Source organism: Triturus cristatus, chromosome 4_1, assembly GCF_964204655.1.
Source record: "Triturus cristatus chromosome 4_1, aTriCri1.1, whole genome shotgun sequence".
NCBI classification, from domain to species: domain Eukaryota; kingdom Metazoa; phylum Chordata; class Amphibia; order Caudata; family Salamandridae; genus Triturus; species Triturus cristatus.
The window spans coordinates 637,870,498-637,890,287 of NC_140585.1; the positions used below are offsets into that span (position 1 = coordinate 637,870,498).

The window sequence follows — 19,790 nt, forward strand, 5'->3', positions numbered from 1 at the left end:
CTGTCCTATAAAAACAATATTGGGTTACATTATAACATATTTTAATGCATGACTTCAGTTTGGGAATAACTAGACCCATGATTCAGGGCCTGAGAACGTAATTTAAACTCCAATCTGATGGTCAAGTCTGACTTTGAATTGCTATTTTGGAAATGCCACTTTTAGAAAGTTGGCATTTTTCTGCCTAAAGTCTGTAGTAGCCTTTTCCAAATTAATCTCCAACTGTCAACCATCAGCCTGAAGGCCCCCTGCAAGGAGGTGTGAATAGCTCAGAAGAAAGAGAACAAAAAGGCCTTGGCTGGGAGGATGTGTGACTTCCTCCTGACAGGATGGCCCCAGGGGTGTGCCCACCAACTGCACAAGCTTCTGGCTAGCTTCATTTTCAGCTCCATAAACACAAAAGCTGCAAACACAAATCTCTGCTGAGCCCATCTAACTAGTTCCAACTGCATTTGTTCTGGTCCCTGCTGGTGGCTTCTCAGAGACTGAGTCCTAACCTCCAAGGAGTGCCCAAATTGTTTCAGGACCCTTAGCTGGTTTTAGAGTGTACTCTTTCACCTGTCAAACTTGCCAGACTGGACAGTTAGAAACATCTTCCAGGTGCAAAAAGATCCACAGGCTACCACTTAACTGCTGCTGAGCCGCAATTCCAGCTTCCAACTTCGAACTGGGACCAACACCAAGCAGCATCCAGTCGATGATGTCTGACATTGCCTCCTTGGAGTCTTCCTGCTATCGACCTCGAGAGTCTTGAAATTTCTGCCAGAGTTAAGGCTCCCATTGAGATCCTGTGCTTAAGCCAGTTGACGTCAACGAGCCCCTCTTCAATCCCAGCTGGGACCCTGGCACATCAGCGACTTTGTTGATGAGGACTATTCTGCAGAAAACTAAATAAGTCATTAGGTAAATTTCCACCTGGATGAACCTGGTCCTTGTATCCAAACTGCACTCCATCGCAGTTGTCCTTAAATTTTGACTTTAACCCGATGTTATAAATTGGGTTATTGGTTGAGCGGGTGGAAACCTCACTCAAGCAACAACCATAATCCTTGTTAGGGTGAACCATAAAACTCACTAAATTAATCTGTGTTTAACCCTCTGCTAGCTTGGCACCAAGCAGTCAGGCTTAACCTAGTGTTAATTAATTATGCAACACACAAATAGTAATAAAGTGAAAATACAACACAAGAAAAATCCCAACCTGATTTAGAAAAACAGAGTACAATTTAGTAAATCAAATGACACCAGAACAACAACAATCCAAACAGTGGAACCAGAGATAAACAATTGCAAGTTTTTAGGTACGTATAGCTCCTAAAATCACAAACTGCTACTAGTGGTCATCTGGTCGTGCTATACCAGGACAAAGTCACAAGTGCACGCCAACAGTGATGGAACACAGGCTAGATCTAGGAACCAGGTTGTCTCGCTGAAAATGTTATCTTCTCAAAGTCCAGCGCAAAGAGTTTTCCTCGTGGTGGAGGAGGACGTGAAGAGCAGGAAGAGTGTCATGGATGGCCGTAGCTGTAGCTTTGAATAAGCGGTCACCACGGGTTATTGCTGATGTACCACAAAGTGCAGATCTCACATTGGCAGTTGTCATAGGCGTCAGAGTCTCTACACAAACGAGCCCATTAAGGGTCGCAAAGAGCCCAAAACTTCTTGAATTCAGAGGAGGAGCTCAAGTGATGCCAGCCAAGTGTTCAGTAATTGGGGAGGACCCTATTGGGGATCAGAAACTCACTCCAGCAGAGGCCAGGAGGGCTCAGGCAGGTCTGATTGCAGGTCCAGGCAGGTCTAGTGAGCAGATCAGCTGGGCAGTTGCAGAAGCCCTCTGGACTATGTTGTGTCCCTGGAGCTCAGGTAGGAGTTCAGCCAACTGACCCTTGGAGTCACTCAGGTATCCTGGGATTTAGGGAACATGTCCAGTTTTGCTTCTCAGAGAGTAGGCAGTCCTCGAGCAGAGGGCAACCCTTTGGGAGTCAAGGCAGTGCTCAAGAAGCAGGACAGTCCTCTGGTAGCAACAGGGCAGCCCTCTTGGACCAAGTCAGGCATCTAGCGGCAGGGCATTCCACTGGTGAACAAGGTAATCCTTCTTCTGTAATGTCCACATCTCCAGCTGTGTACTGCTGAGTGGCTCTGGTGGTCTAATATTTATGCCTAGCATCATTCTTTGAAGTGGGGGATTCCCTATACTACTCTAACATCTGGTTCTGGAAAGTTCTTTTCTTTCTCTGTCAAGGTTCAAAAATGTCTTGGGTGACAAAACACTAGTGCCAGGTTCCTTTTGCTGGAGGCAAGTCCTTTGTAGTGTAAGTAAGGAACAGCTCTGCCACCAGCCATCCTGGCACAGTGGCCAATCCTGCTCACGCCTAGACCCCTTTTATGTCACAGTCTGGAAGAAATAAAAAAATCACAACAGCAAAGCCAGCCATTCACAGTCATGTGACCCAGGAAACTGGCAGAGGTAGTAATGGTTAGGACGAAAAAATGCCTACTTTCTAAAAATGGAATTTTATCAATTTTGACTTAACATAAGACTTTACCATTAAAGAGGATGTAAAATTATAATTAATTTGAGTGTAAGCACCATCTTTCTACCTGTCTTCTATCAAAATGTATCACTTATTAAATGCAATAAGGTATCTAAGTGTTGGTCAATGGGAGAGATAAGCCTTACCATAGTGAAAAATTAATTTAGGAGGTTTTCACTACCAGGAGATGTAGAACTTGCACTTCTAAAGTACCATGCACACTTCCCTATGGGCTTTTAGAGCCTACCTTAGGTGTGAAATATAAGTATTAAAGAGGAAGGTTTAGGCCTGGGAAAAGGTTTGTTTTGCCAGTTTAAAACTACCCTACAGTTTGCAGTGGCTTGCCTGAGACCAGTTTTAAAAAGCTAAATTAGTGGGTGCCACAATGAGTGCTGCAGCCCACTAGTAGCATTTAATATACAGGCCCTGGGTGGGAAATATCGTTTACATCGCTGTGTTTACACCGCAATACCTTTACAATGCGGGTATTACAACGTAAGTCATTACAATGACTTGCGCTGGATGGCGCTCTAACCTAAGGAATAGTATGATTTACTATTCCAACACCTTCCCTACTGTACGTAGACTGGAGTTGGAATAGTAAATCATACTATTCCTACATCCAGTGCCCTCCAGCGCAAGTCGTTTTAACGACTTGCGCTGTAATGCCTGCGTTGTAAAGGAATCGGGGTGTAAACACCATACCAACGTCATATATTCGCCCAGGGTACATGTAGTACCATTTACTAGGAGCTTACAAATAAATTAAATGTACCACTCAGGTGTTTGCCACTTGTACCATGTTTTAGGAAGAGAGCACAAGCACTATGATCCTATTGTCAACAAAAATGGGGTTAACAATGAAAGGCAGAAATCTGAGGGAGAGCCTGCCAAAAGGGCCAGGTCCAACGCCCTGTCTAATGTGACCAGATACCTATGGTTCAGCAATTTTTTTTTCGTGCTTGAAACATCTAAAGCTAAAAAAAAAAGCATTTCTCTGGTTTCTCTACATCAGATTTTTGTTGCTTTGGTGTCAATCTGCTCATAAAAATGTTCTCTATTTTTATAAATTGGGGTGGGTTGTTTATTATGTTGTGTTTTGGTTCAGATAAATGCTTTACACATTTCTCCCTCATAATTGAGACCTAGCTGGACCTAGTAAGGGATAGCACCATTAATACTTAAAAAAAAGGGCCACCACCCACTTCAAAATAATAACACACTTTCTCACATATCTATATTGTGATGTAGGTAAGCACTTCTTTATCTGCTGATGTGGTCCGGTATCCAAGTTTGTATTGCTGGACTGCTTTAGTGTTTGATTGCTGTGTTAAAAAATGTTCTGTATGCATCTACTAGAAGCTATTATCATTGTGTTCGGAAGACCTCCAAATATGTTCTGGTCCAGAGGCTGTTGGACTGGGTGGAGCTTAATTGTTTTCTTCGGCCTGGAATTTGGTCATGTTGGTTCGGCCAGGTTGTATAACTTTACATGGATTGTGTTGGAGAGCTGGGCAGTGCTTTTGGGTATGTGTGTGTTGTTTGTGAAAGACATAAAAGGTGTGACTGTTTGTTGTGCTGTGTAGTTTACTATAATGATTTGAAAATCTGCGTGTAAGAAACTTGTGGGCTTATTCTGATGTCGGTAGGCCCACCACTGACAGGCTTTCGGTGGCAGGCCCACCGACATCAACAGGAGTGGTCCGACCGCCGGATTCTGATCCTGCCGTCGGAGGCCTTGGGTGAAGTGACTGTACACTGCTTTTCCAACAGGCTCTCGGAGCCAATCAGTGCAGCAGACAGACAGTAATCTCTACAATAGGGGCGGTGCCTGCTCAGGCACTGCCATAGGGCATACAATGCCTGTTTCCTTCTGCCTTTTTATGGCAGTCCAACCGCCATAAAATTGCAGATGGATAGGGACTTTGGGGGCACTTTGCAGTGCCCCCATCCTCCTGGGCCTCTGCTACACACATCCGTGCCCAGTGTGCCAGACACCATGTGGTGCCTGGCACAAGGTGCATGGATGTGTAAAATATGCCCTTGTGCTGCGGCCATTTTTCAGGCCATGGGATGAGCTGCAATTGTAAAAGGCATATTTCTAACCGCTGTGCTGGCAGTCGCATTGGAATACCAGGAGTGGAACCGCCGGCTACTAGTCGGTTGGTTCCACTTCCACTCCGATGCCGAACGGACCCTTGTCCGACCGGCATCTGAATGAGCACCTTGGTTACTGGTTGAAGTGGGTGAAACCGGACTCAAGCAGCAACCACAATTTGTTTCAGGGTGAAATCTCAAGCAAACCCAAATTAACAATGTGCTCAACCCAGAGCAGTCAGGCTTCACGTAGAGGCAATGTGTGAAGTATTTATGCAGTACTTCAATCAGTAACAAAGTGAAAACACGGCGCAAGAAAGCTCCACAAGAATAAAATAACTTTTAATAAATGAATCAAGACCAAAATGATAAAAATCCAATCAGTAGAACCGGAGGTATGCAGTTTTAAAGATTTAAGTGAAAATAGCTCCAAAAAGCACAAAACGGCAACTGTGGTTATCTGGTCGACCCAGACAAGGACAAAGTAACAAGTTCAGGTCGACCTTGATGAAGCATGGGGCAGCTACAGGGACCCAGTTAAACCTGATGAACAAGAGTATCTTAAATTCTGGTTGCAAAGAGATGTGGAGTCCTGTGTCAAGGATGAGTCATGCAGCAGAGATGCTGTGAGGTGCTGCGAGGTACGGGCCAGGATATATGTTGCACAGAAGAGGTTCCGGGGAGCTGTGAAGCGCAATGCAATGTCCTTACGTGAAGATGCAACTTGTAGCAGGTGTTGCTATGGGTGAGCAAAGCGATGCCCATAGCATGGAGATGCATTGGCTTTGATGAGTTGCAGTGAGCGATGTGAAGTCTTTGGTCGGATACGTGCACGCGCCAAAAGGAATGCATCAGTTCTGAGGTCAATGTGTCGAGCAGTAGAGGCAATGTGCTTTTTCTGCAGGAGAAGCGTTGTGCTGAGAAGGAGATGCTCCGTTTCTGCTGAATTCACAGATGGGCTGGCAGAGCACCTCCAGGCATACTTCCAAGGGCCCAGCCCTAGGGTGGCACCACTATCAGGATTCACAGATGGCAGAGTCCAGGTGCTTTCTTCAAGGATGTTGGAAGCTTGTTCTGTCCCTGAGTCTTCTGAACCGGAGACCAGCCAACCAGCCCTTGGAGATACTCTTCCATCCTGTACGAGACGGTCAAGACAGCCCAGGTGGCAGCAGAGACAAAGAAAGAAAGCCTTGCCCTGCTTGGCATCAGTAAGACTAGCTGGACACAGTCCAGACAGAAAAAAACTGCCTCCAGGACACATCACAGCAATCTTCCACACAGAGAAAAAGAGGACCAAGATGAAAGCTATCCAGCGCTCTACACCTACAAATTACAGCAAAGAAAAGGAAAAAGAACAGTTTTAAAACAGCCTCCAGTTAATCTTGGAGAAATGCTTAGAGAAAGACATCCTCACACAGATTTGGAACCTCAATGCCAAGATTGGAAGCAGCAACACCGGGTCCAAAAAGTGATGAGAAACTATGGCCCTGGTTACATGAACAAGAATGGTGGAAAAATCCCAGATCGCAGTTCTCTAAACACCCTGGTGAAAGGAGGTAGTGTATTCCCACAAAACAAATGCACAAGGCAACCTGGGTGTTGACAAACCTTCCAACAGAGAGTCAGATCGACCATGTCTGCATTGCCAAGACGTTCCGGAGGTCCCTGGTGGACGTGAGAATGTAGACGCACCTTCAGACCATCAACCAGGCTAAAGCTGAAGCTGAAGAAAGCATGAATGGAACTAACAAACCAATGCCAGAGATATAATACCACCCTCCTCAAAGATGAATGGAAACAGAGTGAATACTCCATTACCCTCACTAATAAGGTTCAAGTCCTGCATTAACTAGACGATGACCGAGGGCCTGTAGAAAGTCAGTGCGAACAGATCAAAGAAACAGTGACATCAACCTGCTAGGAGGTAATGGGCCTCAAAAAACACAAGCATAGAGAATAGATCAACACTGAGACTGTGGAAAATCCAAGAGAAAAAGGAAAAGAAAGCTGCAGTCAATACCAGTCGAAACAGAGGAAATAAAAACCAAAAGCTTGAGGCAAATATGCCAAAACCAACACTGGGAACACAATCATGGGTAATGAAGTCCAACATTGGAGATGACTGGAGCTCTTTGAGGAACTGCTGAACCAGCCCGTGCTGCAGTCCCCACCAGACATACAGCCAGCTGAAAAGGTCTTGCCAGTCGACTGCAATTCATCAAACATCTGAGAAATCAGAAGGCAGTAGGACCGGATAACATTCTTGAGAGGCAATAAAGGCAACATTGAAACATCATTAGACATGCTCTACCCTATGCTTGGAAGGATCTTGAAAGAGGCAAAGGTGCCCTCTAACTGGAAGAAGGGAAATCTCATCAAGACCCCAAGAAAGGTGAACTGAGTAACTGCACAAACCACAGAGGGATAACTCTTCTATCAACCCCAGGCAAAGGGTTCAACAGATTCATCCTGAACAGAATAAAGCTACAAGCTGATGGTCAGTTGAGAGACCAACAAGCTAAATTCCCCAAAGAAAGATGCTGCACAGACCACATTGCAACACTGTACTTCATTATTGAGCAAACGATGGAAATGAACTTCCCTCTCTACATCAACTTCATTGACTACGAGAAGGTGTTTGACTGCGTGGACAGAGAGATCCTTTGAAAACTCCTCCGCCGCTACAGTGTGCCAGATAAACTTGTATGAATCATCAGGAACTCTTACGAGGGGATAACCTGCAAGATAGTCCATGGAGGACAACTTAGGAAGCCTTTAAAGTGAGCACTGGAGTCTCCCTGCTGGCCAGAGCTTGCATGATGAAGACATCCACAGCAAGGAGAGGAAATGGGATCCGGTGGACACCTTGGTTGCAGCTCAACGACTTGCAGACGACAGACTCTCCCATACCCCTCTGCGGATGCAAGAGAAGACAGGCAATGTGGCAGCCACATCAGCATAACCGGGCCTTAACATTCACAGGAGGAAACCAAGTTCCTGAAAGCTAACATGGCCTGCACAACTTCAGTCACTGTTGCAGATGATGCACTGGGAGATGTTGAGGACTTCAACTGACTGGGCAGTGTCATAGATAAGCAGGGTGGCACAGACGCCGAAGTTAAGGCAAGAATCTGCAAAGCACAGGCTACCTTCACTCAGCTACAGAAAATCTGGAGCTCCAAGGACATAACACTACAAACCAAAATCAAGCATTTTAACACCAATGTAAAATCAATCCTTCTGTATGGAGCATAAACTTGGAGGACAACAGTGATCACCACCAACAAAGTCCAGACCTTCATCAAACTCCTCCAAATCTGTTGGCCAAACACCATCAGCAACAATGACCTGTAGCAGTAGACTGTGCAACATCCTGCTAATGAAGAAATCATGAAAAGATGCTGGGGCTGGATAGGTCACACCGTCTGCAAGCCCCCATCAAACACCACCAGGCAAGCCCTGACCTGGAACCCTCAAAGGAAAAAGAAAAAAGGAAGGCCAAAAAAACACCTGGCTCTTAGGCCCCGTGGCTGATGGTAAGGGGGTGGGTTACACCTGGAGTCAGATTGAAAAAAAAAACAGGACAGAGATGGCTGGAGAGTCTTGGTTGATGTTCTATACCGGAGGGGGCAGAGTAGGCATAAGTAAGTATGGGAGAAGGCAAAAGGTTAGGGAAGAACCATGCCAAGGATGCCAGGTCTAATCTGTGTCCCTCCTAGCTGAAAGTAAGGAGAACTACCCAACCTCATAGAAGTTCTGATCACTAAGGTGGAAAAACCTGGAGAGACCATCAGCATTAGTGTGATCTGTTCCAGGGTGGTTTTCCCTCATATAGTCAATTCCCTGTAGGGAGATGGACCAGCTCAACAATTTGGGATTCTCATCTCTCACGTACATTAGCCTTCCAAAGGGGTCTATGGTCGGTGTGAATTCGAAGGTGAGCACCACACAGGTATGGTCACAACTTTTTCAGTGCACAGACCACTGCAGAGGTTTCCCTTTTTATTGCACTCCACCTCTGTTCCCTGGAAAGTAACCTCCTGCAAATTAAGCCTACAGGTTGATCCGTCATGAGAGCATGGCACCTATACAATGCTCTGAGGTATTGTCTGTATGATGAATTCCCTAGGGAAGCCAGGGGCCTTAAGCATGCATGCTCGTCACATGGCCTTTTTGCAGGGTGTCAATAGTGCTCTGGCATGCCTCTATCTAGATCACCTATCTGGGCTGTTTCTTGGAGGTAAGTTCTGTCAAGGCAGCAACAATGGTACTGTGCCCCTTAACAAATCTCCTGCAGTGAATGGGGAGGCCCAGGAAGTCCCTTGCCTCTGTTTGGGTCTTGTGGGGTTCCAAAGCCAGAATGGCATGAATTTTAGCCTGGACGTGCAGCACCTTGCCTCCTCACAATTGGTGTCCCAAGTAGACCTAGAATAAACCCTGCGCTATCTGGCCCTAATAGTCAGCCCTGCACTCTGGCCAGAGGTGGCACAGTTTTTCTTTCCATCTAAGTAGGCAGTAATGAAGTTCTCCAATCCAGCAGGATCTGGTTGACCATCATCGGAAAGGTGACAGGGGCATTCTTTAACCCAAGGGGCATCCCCCACAACTAGAAGTGGTCTTCTGGTGTACAGAATGCAGACCTCTCTTTGACCCCCTCAGTTAGGGCAATCTACGAGTACCCAGATGTTAAGTCAAACATGTTGAGGAGCTATGAGCTATGTGCGCCAGTCTTGGTGACTGCATTGAGCCTCTAGTAATCCACAAGTTCAGGGGTTGTACCTGGAGCAGCAGCCTTGGGGACCAGCACCACTGGGCTGGATCAAGGCTCAATCACCCCCAGCTCTTGCATTTTGAAGCTTTTTTCCTTTATGCTTGCTACTGTCCCCAGTACCAATATAATGAGTACACCATCTAGTGAGTCCTGGGTTAAGGGAGAAAAGAGGCAAACTGCCCTGAAAATTGGTGGCAGTCCCTCTTTTGTTCTGAGATCAGTGTAGGGGAAAGGCTGACACCCTCCACTGACCCATCCTGCTAATTCTAAGAAACGAGGCCGGGGAGACGTTGACTCTCCTCCTCCACTCCATCATCCATGACCAGGAGCATGGTTAACTCAGACCACTTAAGGTGGGTTTTGAAGTGACTGACATACAAAACACTTAAAGGATTCCTTGGGGTCTTGAGGGCCCCCAGGTAGGTGACCTAACTCTTGAGTTCTTTCATCTCATAGGGCCGAGACCATTGGTCTTGTAGGGCCTGGTGCTCCTCTGGATCTATCACGCACACTTATTGGCCAGGCTGAAACTCGACTAAAGTGGCCTTCTGGTCATACCACTGTTTCATGATCCTCTGGCTGGCTTTCAGATTCTCCTTGGCCTTCTTCCAGAAGCACTTAGGAGCAGATTTACAAGCCCCTTGCATCACTTTTGCACTGTTGTTGCGTCACTTTTGGTGATGCAGCGGTAGCGTAAAAGTTGCGGCCCATTAACAATGTGATGCATCTAGGGAGATGCATCACATTGTGAAGCCCTGCACCACACAAAACCTGCATCAGGTTTAATGTATGCAGGGTGGGCATTCCGTCGCAGGAAGCCCCGTAAAAGTGACGCAGTGAAATCTACAAGATCTCACTGAGTCACTTTTACGTCCATGCTGCATCAAAACTCTGCGCCTGCTTGAAGCAGCCTTAAGGAGTGACGCAGCATGTTAGGCATAGGGTGCCCCTGAGCATTGCTGGAGTTGCGTCGTGCTTGCGACACGACTTCAGCGATGCGTGACTTTTCCGTCAACAGATGCGTCAGAATTTCTGACGCATTTGTCAATCATTGCGCCATGGTGCGCCGTATTGTAAATACGGTGCATCCACGGTGACGCAAGGATTTGGCATGTTGGCGCGGGGAAAGTGACGCATCTCTACAGATGCGTCACTTTCTTGTAAATCTGCCCCTAATTTGGGTACAGATTGCCAGCATGTAGCTGACTACATCCTGGGAGGCTTTCCTGGGAACTTGCTCCCAACCCTTCTTTGCCAGACTGAGAGGCCCTGACAGAGCATGCACATAGAAATTCAAAGGGGCTGAATAGAACCCCCTTTTGTGGTATCTCCCTGTACCCAAACAACAGGCATGGCAAAAGGAAGTCCCACTTCCACCTCAAGGACTCTGATAGGCCCATGAACATTCCTTTCAGTGTCTTGTTGGTTGGAAATGGTAGGGTGTGGAAAACATATAGGCTACATCCCACTTCTTCCACCTGGACTTCATGAATGCAAACATGAAGTTGATACCCCGTTCAGAAAAAACCTCCTTGGGGAATCCCACTTGGTTAAATATCCCCATCAGTGCCATGGCCACTGTGGGTGCAATCACTATCCTCAAGGGAATAACCTCCGGGTACTAGGTGGCATGGTCCACCAGTACTAGGATGAACCTGTTGTAGAGGCCCAACAATGTTGATGCCCACCCTTTTAAAGGGAGTAACAGTGACAGGAAATGGCTGCAGGGCAGCCTTGTGCTTCCCTCCTGACATACCACGGGCCTGGTAAGTAGTGTATAACCTGCAGAAAGCATCTGAGGCCATCCTCATCCGGGGCCAATAGAAGTGGGAGACAAGCCTTTCAAAGGTCGTGTCCCGCCCTAGATGGCCTGCCAGGGAAAGATCATGAGCCAGCACCTGTACGAAGGCCCTTTAGCACTGGGGGACCATAAACACATAGGTTGCACCAGGCTCAGGGACCTTAGGCTCGCTATAGAGGTGCCATTCTTCCAATAGATCAGGTGTTCACTACAGGTGTAACCAGCTGCATGTGCCACACACACACCAAATGCATGCACCAGCAACACCTTCGAAGCTCCCATTCAACACCATACACTACAGCAAACCCTTACCCCAACACCCACTTGGGTGAACCTGAAACAACACCAATACCCACCGACCCTACCAGAAATGTGGGGATCATCCTGGACAACAAACTCAACATGACTGCACAATACAATACAGTGAGCTCCACTTTCTTCCACATCCTGCGTATAATGTGAAAAATCTTCAAATGACACAGAACACCAGAAGAACCACCACACAGCCCGTCATCACAAGCAGACTCGACTACGGCAATACACTCTTTTCCAAATACGTAAGCAGCACCTGCACAAAGTTCAGCCCATTCAAAACGCCACTGCAAGACTTATACTCAGCCTTCCACAACATAGCCACATCTCACCGCTCCTCAGAGTGCTTCACTGGCTCCCCATTCACAAACACAGCCAATTCAAACTCCTTACACACACCTATACAGCCCTGCACAAAACTGCACCTGCATACCCCAACAAATGCATATCTTTCCACCACCCTGCCAGACATCTATGCTCAGCCTCACTCTCACAAACCCCCTGCATTTGTAAAAGCAGAGCAAAAGTGAGCTTGTTTTCCTACATTGCACCCAAAACACGGAACTGACTCTCATAACACATTCAAGCCTCCTTGTCCCTTCTTGAGCTCTACAAGAAGATGAAGACCTGGCTCTTCAAATACCTCTATGAAGAGAACATGCCGGCACACCAGCTCAATCACCTGGACACACTCACAGGTGATTAGTGCATACTACAAATCAACATACCACTACATAACGTGAAATAAAAAAATGAGCTCCTATCTAAGTGGATCTAGACTCTTGTATGAAGACCCTGCCCCCTAACTTCAGCAGCATAGTAAGACCTACAGAAAGAAGTAAACCTTACACCAAAGCTGAAAGAGTTTTAGGCTCGTTAATCATGAATGTGAAAAATGACAGTTTTTGGGGCCTTCTTACAGAGTCACATCATCATTGTGTGTTAACACACAGGGAATTAAAAAGCAAAAGGTTTAGGGAACAGAAGCTATGTTTTCATTTCAATAGGCCTGCTTTCAATTGGAAACATTTGTTCCATGATCTTGTCTGTGCCAGGTTAAGTTGGGATTTATGTGACAGCAGCACAGTTTGTTCTGCAATGTACATTGTTAAATGGCTGATCTTACAAAAGCATCAATGATGTTCTATACAGATCTTAGCATTGGCTAGCAGACTGCTCAACCAGCTTAGTTGTAAGGACCTGGGCCACACAGTTGTGTGTGAATTGTATGTCTCATGTATTCCTGTTGACTTACATGATACCACAATGTTTTGAGTCAATATCAAGGAACCACTTGGATGAATTAAGATCTACATACATTATAAAGTGCAACACTTAAATTTGCGGACTGTGCTTCTTAACAGTTTCCAATGAGAGCTCTATAGTTTCCTTATGAAATTATACATGGGCAATATTGAAATAATATTTTAAAATACATAAGATACACAATGATGAAAATGATTAGTGTGATAAATGTTTGAAAATTATGAGTTATGGAGTATGACAAGGGTATATAGGTAAGTGACACCGTATTCCTTAGTTCCAATGCTGACATGGTGCAATGGCAGATCAAAGACAGATGAATTCAAAGCATTGGTCATCTGTCAACCTTATGCAAGCTACACGCAAGCACACACTTTTTGTGTTGGCAATGCACGCAGTTAGCATGAGGTTTGCAGATGTGTAATCTTTTATATTCTGCAATGACTCATTCAACTTTGAATATTTTGAGGGACTGTGCAGCTTTATCAGTGCTGTCTTGTATTGGTATAAAGGGGAGAAGCACAGACCAATAACTTGCTGCCTTAGTGTATGAAAAAGGCTGCTTCATTGGAAACAGGTGCACATCACAAATTTCACCCTAGGCCTTAGCCATTCAAAACGAAACCTCACTATACAACAAATCACTTACGTCATTACCCCCTCCCCTAGTAACTCCCCCTCACCTTACATCTTTTATATTGCAACTATGTAACTTTTATTCTGTAATTAAACTGTTGACCTTTACTCCCATACCACTTTAACCTACATCTATTAACATCTAACTATCTAAGTGTCCAAAACCTTAGCTTTTAATTTCCTACTTCCGCCAGGTGTAATTTTATTGCCATCCCCCATTGTCCTGATTCACCTATGTTCCCAACAATAATCTTAATGTAGCAACATGGCAATTTAAGCTGCCAACCGCTACTCAGAAAGGCACTGACTTTCTTATCCCCCCCCTAGGAATCCCTGTTCTCCCATATCACATTGAGTGTCTTCTCCATTACCTCTTTCACTTGTATCAAGTAGAGCTCCATCCCGTGAACTCCGGCCCCTCTAAAAAATTCTGTAGTGTCATATTTCAGTTTCAGGTGCTCCACGCAGCTAAAACCCGTGTCCCAACAGCATATGCCGATTAATCTTACACCTGACCTTATCAATGGCTGCGGACATGTGTACCTTCTCAACAACATATTCAAACAATGCAACAGTTTATGTCACTGCATACCACCTTTACCATGCCATGTAACTTTAAACAGCCAACAATCGAGCCCAAATTTCTGTACTTCATACCGCTCCACCCATTTAACAAAATAATGTCCTACTATCCAAATCAATAGCTCAACTGACTCCGGACCAGCCACTTCACCTGGAAAGCACAGCATATATAAGATCCTAAAGAAAACGTCACACTATTAACATCCCTTCTGTCCCAACCTTTCACATCAACAAAAGCAATACGATGACCACCAGCTCAGTTCCATGGTACTGCCCCTACCCCACCTGTTGTGCTGCTTCCGTGGCCACTCCGATCCTGAAAGAATGGGTGCCATAATCTCTAGGTGGTTCCCCCAAGTGTTGTCAGTGCTTTCCTCAGAACCCATAAGAGTTGAAAAGATTCACATGCTTGAAAATCACCCCTTGAGATGCCCGATAATCACCGTAAGATTCATGGCCCACCTCACTGGGAATAGGCCCGGAACTGGGAATGGCTGCAAAACCACTGTTTTCCCTCTGGCCACCTGATAGGTCTTAGAATGATGAATGTACATCTCTAAGCTTTAATCTGTACCCCCAACATCCTCCCAGAGTAACCCTGGAACTCCCTCCCGCCCCAACAGTTCGGACACCCTTAAGGCACCAAAAAAACATCCATGACATTAGCATTGAGCACTAACAGCCTCATGCATCAACCCAAAATCCAGTCGGTAAAATACCGATTCGCTAATAGCTCCCGGTATTAAGTTAAAAATACCCAATCCCAATGCATCAACCCAAAAGCAGAAATCGCTATTTAAGCAATCCTTAAATACCGATTCTTTAAATAGGGATTCCTTAAATACCGATTCCTTAAATAGGGATTCCTTAAATACCGATTCCTTAAATAGCGATTGCATTTAAGGAATCCCAAAGTGAGATTCCTTAAATGCAATGCATCAAAGTTAAAAAATTAGCGATTTCGCTAATAGGGGGAGCAAATTACCATGAAGATGAACTGCATGGTAATTTGCAAAAACTTTGAAAAATGCACTTTTGTGCATTTTTCAAAGTTTCATGTTGCGCACACACATGCCCTTAGAGCATGTGTGTGTGCAACATATGTGCACATATCATTTTCAAGGGTGCTATAGGGTGTCATTTTGACACCCTTGCACCCTTGAAATTGCATGAGCAATTAGCGAGAACCTACTGGTACTCGCTATTTGCTCATGCAATCTCCGATTCATTCCTATGGGCCTGGAGGCCCATAGGAATGATTGGGACGGCATTCCTTAATTGCTACTCGCTATTTGCTAGTAGCAATTAAGGAAAGTTAAGGAATCGCTATTTGAATAGCGATTCCTACATGCATAGCCTTTTGCTATTCCTTAGCGAATCCTTATTTTTCGCTAATAAGGAATCGCAAATGCTAATGTTGATGCATATGCCCCTAAATCGTTTCTTCCCTGCCGCTGTATATGGCCACCAGGACCCCCACCACTTTACCAAAAAGTTGACTTGAATAGGGCTTCTGCACTCAGGATTGGTGACCCTGTTCTCTAGCCAGCATTAAATGGGTGCCTAAGGATTTCGTCACCCCCATAAAAGGGAGTTCCTTAATCTTAAATTCTTTACTGTCCTTGCACCCCCATCCAGTGCTTCCTTATTCTGCGCTCCCCCCCTCTCGACTCCTTATTGTGGCATAATAGGTGTGGCTTGAACGTCTAGATCCGACTCCCCTGCCAGTGTCTCCCCCACTTGCTACACTCCTTTTTTGGACTTGCCCACGGCAGTTGCCGCTGCAGCTTCTGACAGCTGTGCTTCTGTCCCCATCATGCCATCTTTTACGTATAACCTTTCCTCAGTCAGAAGTCCCTACTGTCCCAGTCACCCCCTACCTCCATCCCAATGGACACCTTCCTCTTGTCTCTCACCCATTTCCCCTCTCAATAGCGCCCTTACCTGGCGTTAAGGTCGACCTCCACACAGGATGCAGCTGCCTAACCAGTTGCAAGGGTTCCACATCCACCATCACCTTGTCCTGGATCTCCCGATCTGCACGACAATCCTGTAACACATTGAGTACAACATTAGCAGACCCTCTCCGCATGGACCACTTTGCCACCATCTGCATTCCTCTGCTCCCAAGGGCTCATCCTCCACCACTTCACCTTCTCCGTGACTCTTCTCATCAGAATACAACTGATGATGAGGCTCAATGCCCTCCCACACGCCTGTGGGTAACATGACCTTCGCATACAACTGCACTGGGTCTGAGGCAGTAAGCCCCTTCACAGCAACCGAGGGGCACCAATAATATGCCCTCCTAGACATCCACCCACTGGGTGTGGCCCTGCATCGTGGCCCTCTCTCTCGGGGGTCGTTACAACCCACCCGGATTGCTGCACTTCCGAGTCCACACCAGGCCGTCTGAAGGCAGCGGCGTTGCTGTCGCACGTTGGCATCCGACTGGCTAGGTTAAACCCTGCCATCTTTACTCTCTGGCCCATGAAGCCACATAAAGCTCTCTCGAGTCTGCATAACCACTGTCATGGTAAGCCTGTAAAATGAAGAGTAGGTCTGGGGTGCCGGGGTTAATGTCCTTGCCTACCTGTTCCTAACCCTGATCTGGGACCCTGAGCCAGTAGCCCCCACTCTCCTGACCTCGTGACTCTACCACCTCCTCATCGCCTCACCTCACCCGATGCCCTGCCACTAAAATCGCCCCACTGAGTGCCCTCCCGCCATGCTGGGGCCGCTGCTCTCTCTTGCCCTCACACAAGTACACCTTGACATGTACCCTGACCTTCTATCCCTGCCACTCCACTAGCTCATCCCTTTCCTCCCGCACTCCTTCCCCCATCCTCCTCACTCCACTCCAAAATGGCCTATTACTCAGCCCACATCTTTGTCCTCAAACTGCCCCCATCCTCACCCTCTCTCACATTCGGAATCACCTGCCTCCAGCCTCCCACCTCTCACCAGCAGGACCGCATTTCCCATGGGGCTCTCTCTAGCAATCCTTCAGTGCCAAAGACACTGAGGGCAACTGCTTCTCTAACCTCTTGCCTTTCTTCCGCTCTCACCTCATGTTGGTACCCGTGGCCCCTGACTCACCTCACCAAAACTCCCCCTCCAAGGCCCCCTTTATCTCCCCAAACACCCCCCCCGGCGCGCCCGTAGCTGACAGAATGTCTCTGTGTGCCCCCCCAAGTCCCCTCCCTGGATCCCCAGGCCTCCTCCGTTTTCCCTAGTCCCGCTTTCTTCCCTATCCCAGTAGACTTGTGCCCTGGGCCTAATGGCCCGCTTCCATGACTTATGCCTGCTCCCTCTGCTTAACCCTCACTGGTCTGAGCCGCTTTGACTTCCTGTCCCTCCCCCAATTCATTTTTCTTGATTGCATATGTCATGGGAGGAGTACGCCTCTGCCGCATGCTCATGTTTGGTGACTGCCCCTGCCTGCTGATAGCAGGCCCTCCCCCTGTGGTACTATAAATTCAAGAGCTGGCCTCCACGCAGTGCCTCTCACACCAAGCGTGCAGACGCTGAGCAGGGCCGCTCTCCTTGTTCTCAAACTGCCCCTACTGCTCACCTAAGTCTGTGACTCATCAGAGCACATGAGGACAGCCACCGTGACTCCTCCCGCTGCTACAACTGGCTCAGGATCATAAGATCCATGCATCTTGTATCCACCTGCCGGCATATGGCCTCCCTCACACGCTTGTCCGCAAACATGTTTTTAAAAGAAGCGCATGACTGTTTGGCCGTCTTGAGCCAGCCAAACCGTCATGCGCACTAGCATGTTATCCACCTGGCTGTATTGCACCGCCTGTGTGTAGAACATGCACAGGCTCCCACTCCCTGTCTGAGGGTGGAAACAAGCTCCTCAGACCAATCACTAGGCTGCTGTCATGCTGAGACAGCAGCATTGTGATTGGCTTAGTGAAGCCTGTGTGCTTCCTGCTTCCGGGGGAAGAGATGACAGATGAGAGAGGGCGACCGTGCAGAGGTGGGGGTTTTTTTCCACCATCTCCTCGTCCGCAGGGCCGCCACCCCTGTTCTGTACCAGCCTCCACTGCTGAGAATTATTTGACTATGGCAGACCCAACACAGCAAAAAACTTGTCTTCACTTTTTAAGTTCTCAAACGTGTTGGCACAATAAACATTGATTGCAGATGTTTGGGCAAAACAAGCCATGATTGTCTTGAAACGGAATGTGCGTGTACTAATGGTCTATATAATGAATCAGATTATTAGTATAAACACAATATTTTGTCTACTTGTATTAAGAAAAATAATGCTGCCTTAGATATTACTGATGTTAATTAAAGAACGAGGCACCAAAAAGTATAAAAAAACAGGTTTCCTATTTCGTCGAAAGCGCTGTCACGTATTCAGTAGCAACGAGGTTAAGATATTTAAAAACAATAGTGGAAAATCAATGGCGGAATTGCCGATATTGTTGCAACTAGGACCCTGATTACAAATGTTTGCGCATATTTCATATGGTATAGATTAACAAAAAAATTATACTCAAACATTGTCTATTTTAAAGCGTACTTTGAGACCTAATGAACCGGAGCAAGGAGGAGCTGTTAAGCTTTATTGCGTCTATTGGCGCCATCTTGTGGCCGACTTTAGAAATAGAAGTTAGACTTGTTCGTTTCAGTTTTACACTAGGTAAAATAATCTATTTGCCATTGCATTGTTTTTCTTTTAATTGCATGATTATCTCCCTCCCTCCGGCAGATTGAGATTGGCACAGTCCTTCCGATCGTGGATGGGGATGCCCAACCATCGTTGCTGTTGACAGAAGAGGCCGAAGAGGAAGAGTCGACCTCTAAACAGATTGATGGGTCTTCACCGCACGGGCCTGGGTCTCCTGGGGTCCTTGGACCTGAAACAAGCGCAGGTTAGGATTACAAGAGCTCTTACGTTATGCTATCGAGTTAATATTATTATAGGTAACAGTTTAACATCAGTAAGACTAAGATAGGTTTTGACTAAAATAGATCGCAACGGTGCATGTTGCTGAACAAACAAAAAGAATATTGAAAAGAAACGGCCTCTTCTCTTAGAAGAGCTACCAAACTCTTGCCGTTGGTAAGGGCTTTCTAAGCTGTCAGGTGAGAGTAGATAGACATTTTCAAGTTTTCACGGACCTGTTTTCATGTCAATATTCCCTAAAAACACAGGGACATATTACCAAGAGAGGCGATAAAATTATCGCTGCTTTAGCGGCAGAAAACCGCCGCTAAAACGCCGATAATGGGTTTGATAATATGATCTATGGAATTTCAATTGAAGCCCATGGTAGATGTCCTTCACATCTAACATGGGCTTCAATTAGAATTCCATAGAGCATATTATCAAACCCATTATCGCCGTTTTAGCGGCAGTTTTCTGCCGCTAAAGCGGCGATAATTTTATCGCCTATCTTGAGAATATGCCCCACAGTTGTATCGTTTATAGAGTAATTGTGAACCAGGAAGTGAGACTGTAAATACTGTTGAAACCCTGGTGGGCCCATAGGTTATGTTACATTTAAATTCAGTTACGGAATGCACGTTCTCCAAGGAATCCTCGGCCCAGCTGGGTTAACCACTTGCACAAGTGTAGTGGTGGCCGGCATGACTCGCGGGTGGCGGAGCATGGTGGGCGATGGGGGTGGAGGGGGCGCGGGGTCGTGCAATTAAAAAAATATATATATTATACACTTACCTTGCCGCTGGTCCCGCGTCTCTGCTCCTTGCTCCTGCTCTCCTCGTGGGACAGGAAGCCAGGAAGAACAGGCAGGCTCCCCTGACCAAT

At 46.5% G+C, this 19,790-nt stretch overlaps 1 protein-coding gene across 3 annotated transcripts in view; it reads left to right on the forward strand.

The window, feature by feature from the left end:
* Positions 1–19,790, forward strand: part of EPYC (epiphycan) — a 165,277-nt gene that overhangs the window by 67,570 nt on the left and 77,917 nt on the right. For all 3 annotated transcript variants that reach the window (XM_085653021.1, XM_085653019.1, XM_085653022.1), the window contains one exon: positions 18,729–18,891. In XM_085653021.1, the coding sequence (XP_085509147.1) occupies positions 18,729–18,891 (163 nt within the window). The remainder of the gene's footprint in view (positions 1–18,728; positions 18,892–19,790) is intronic.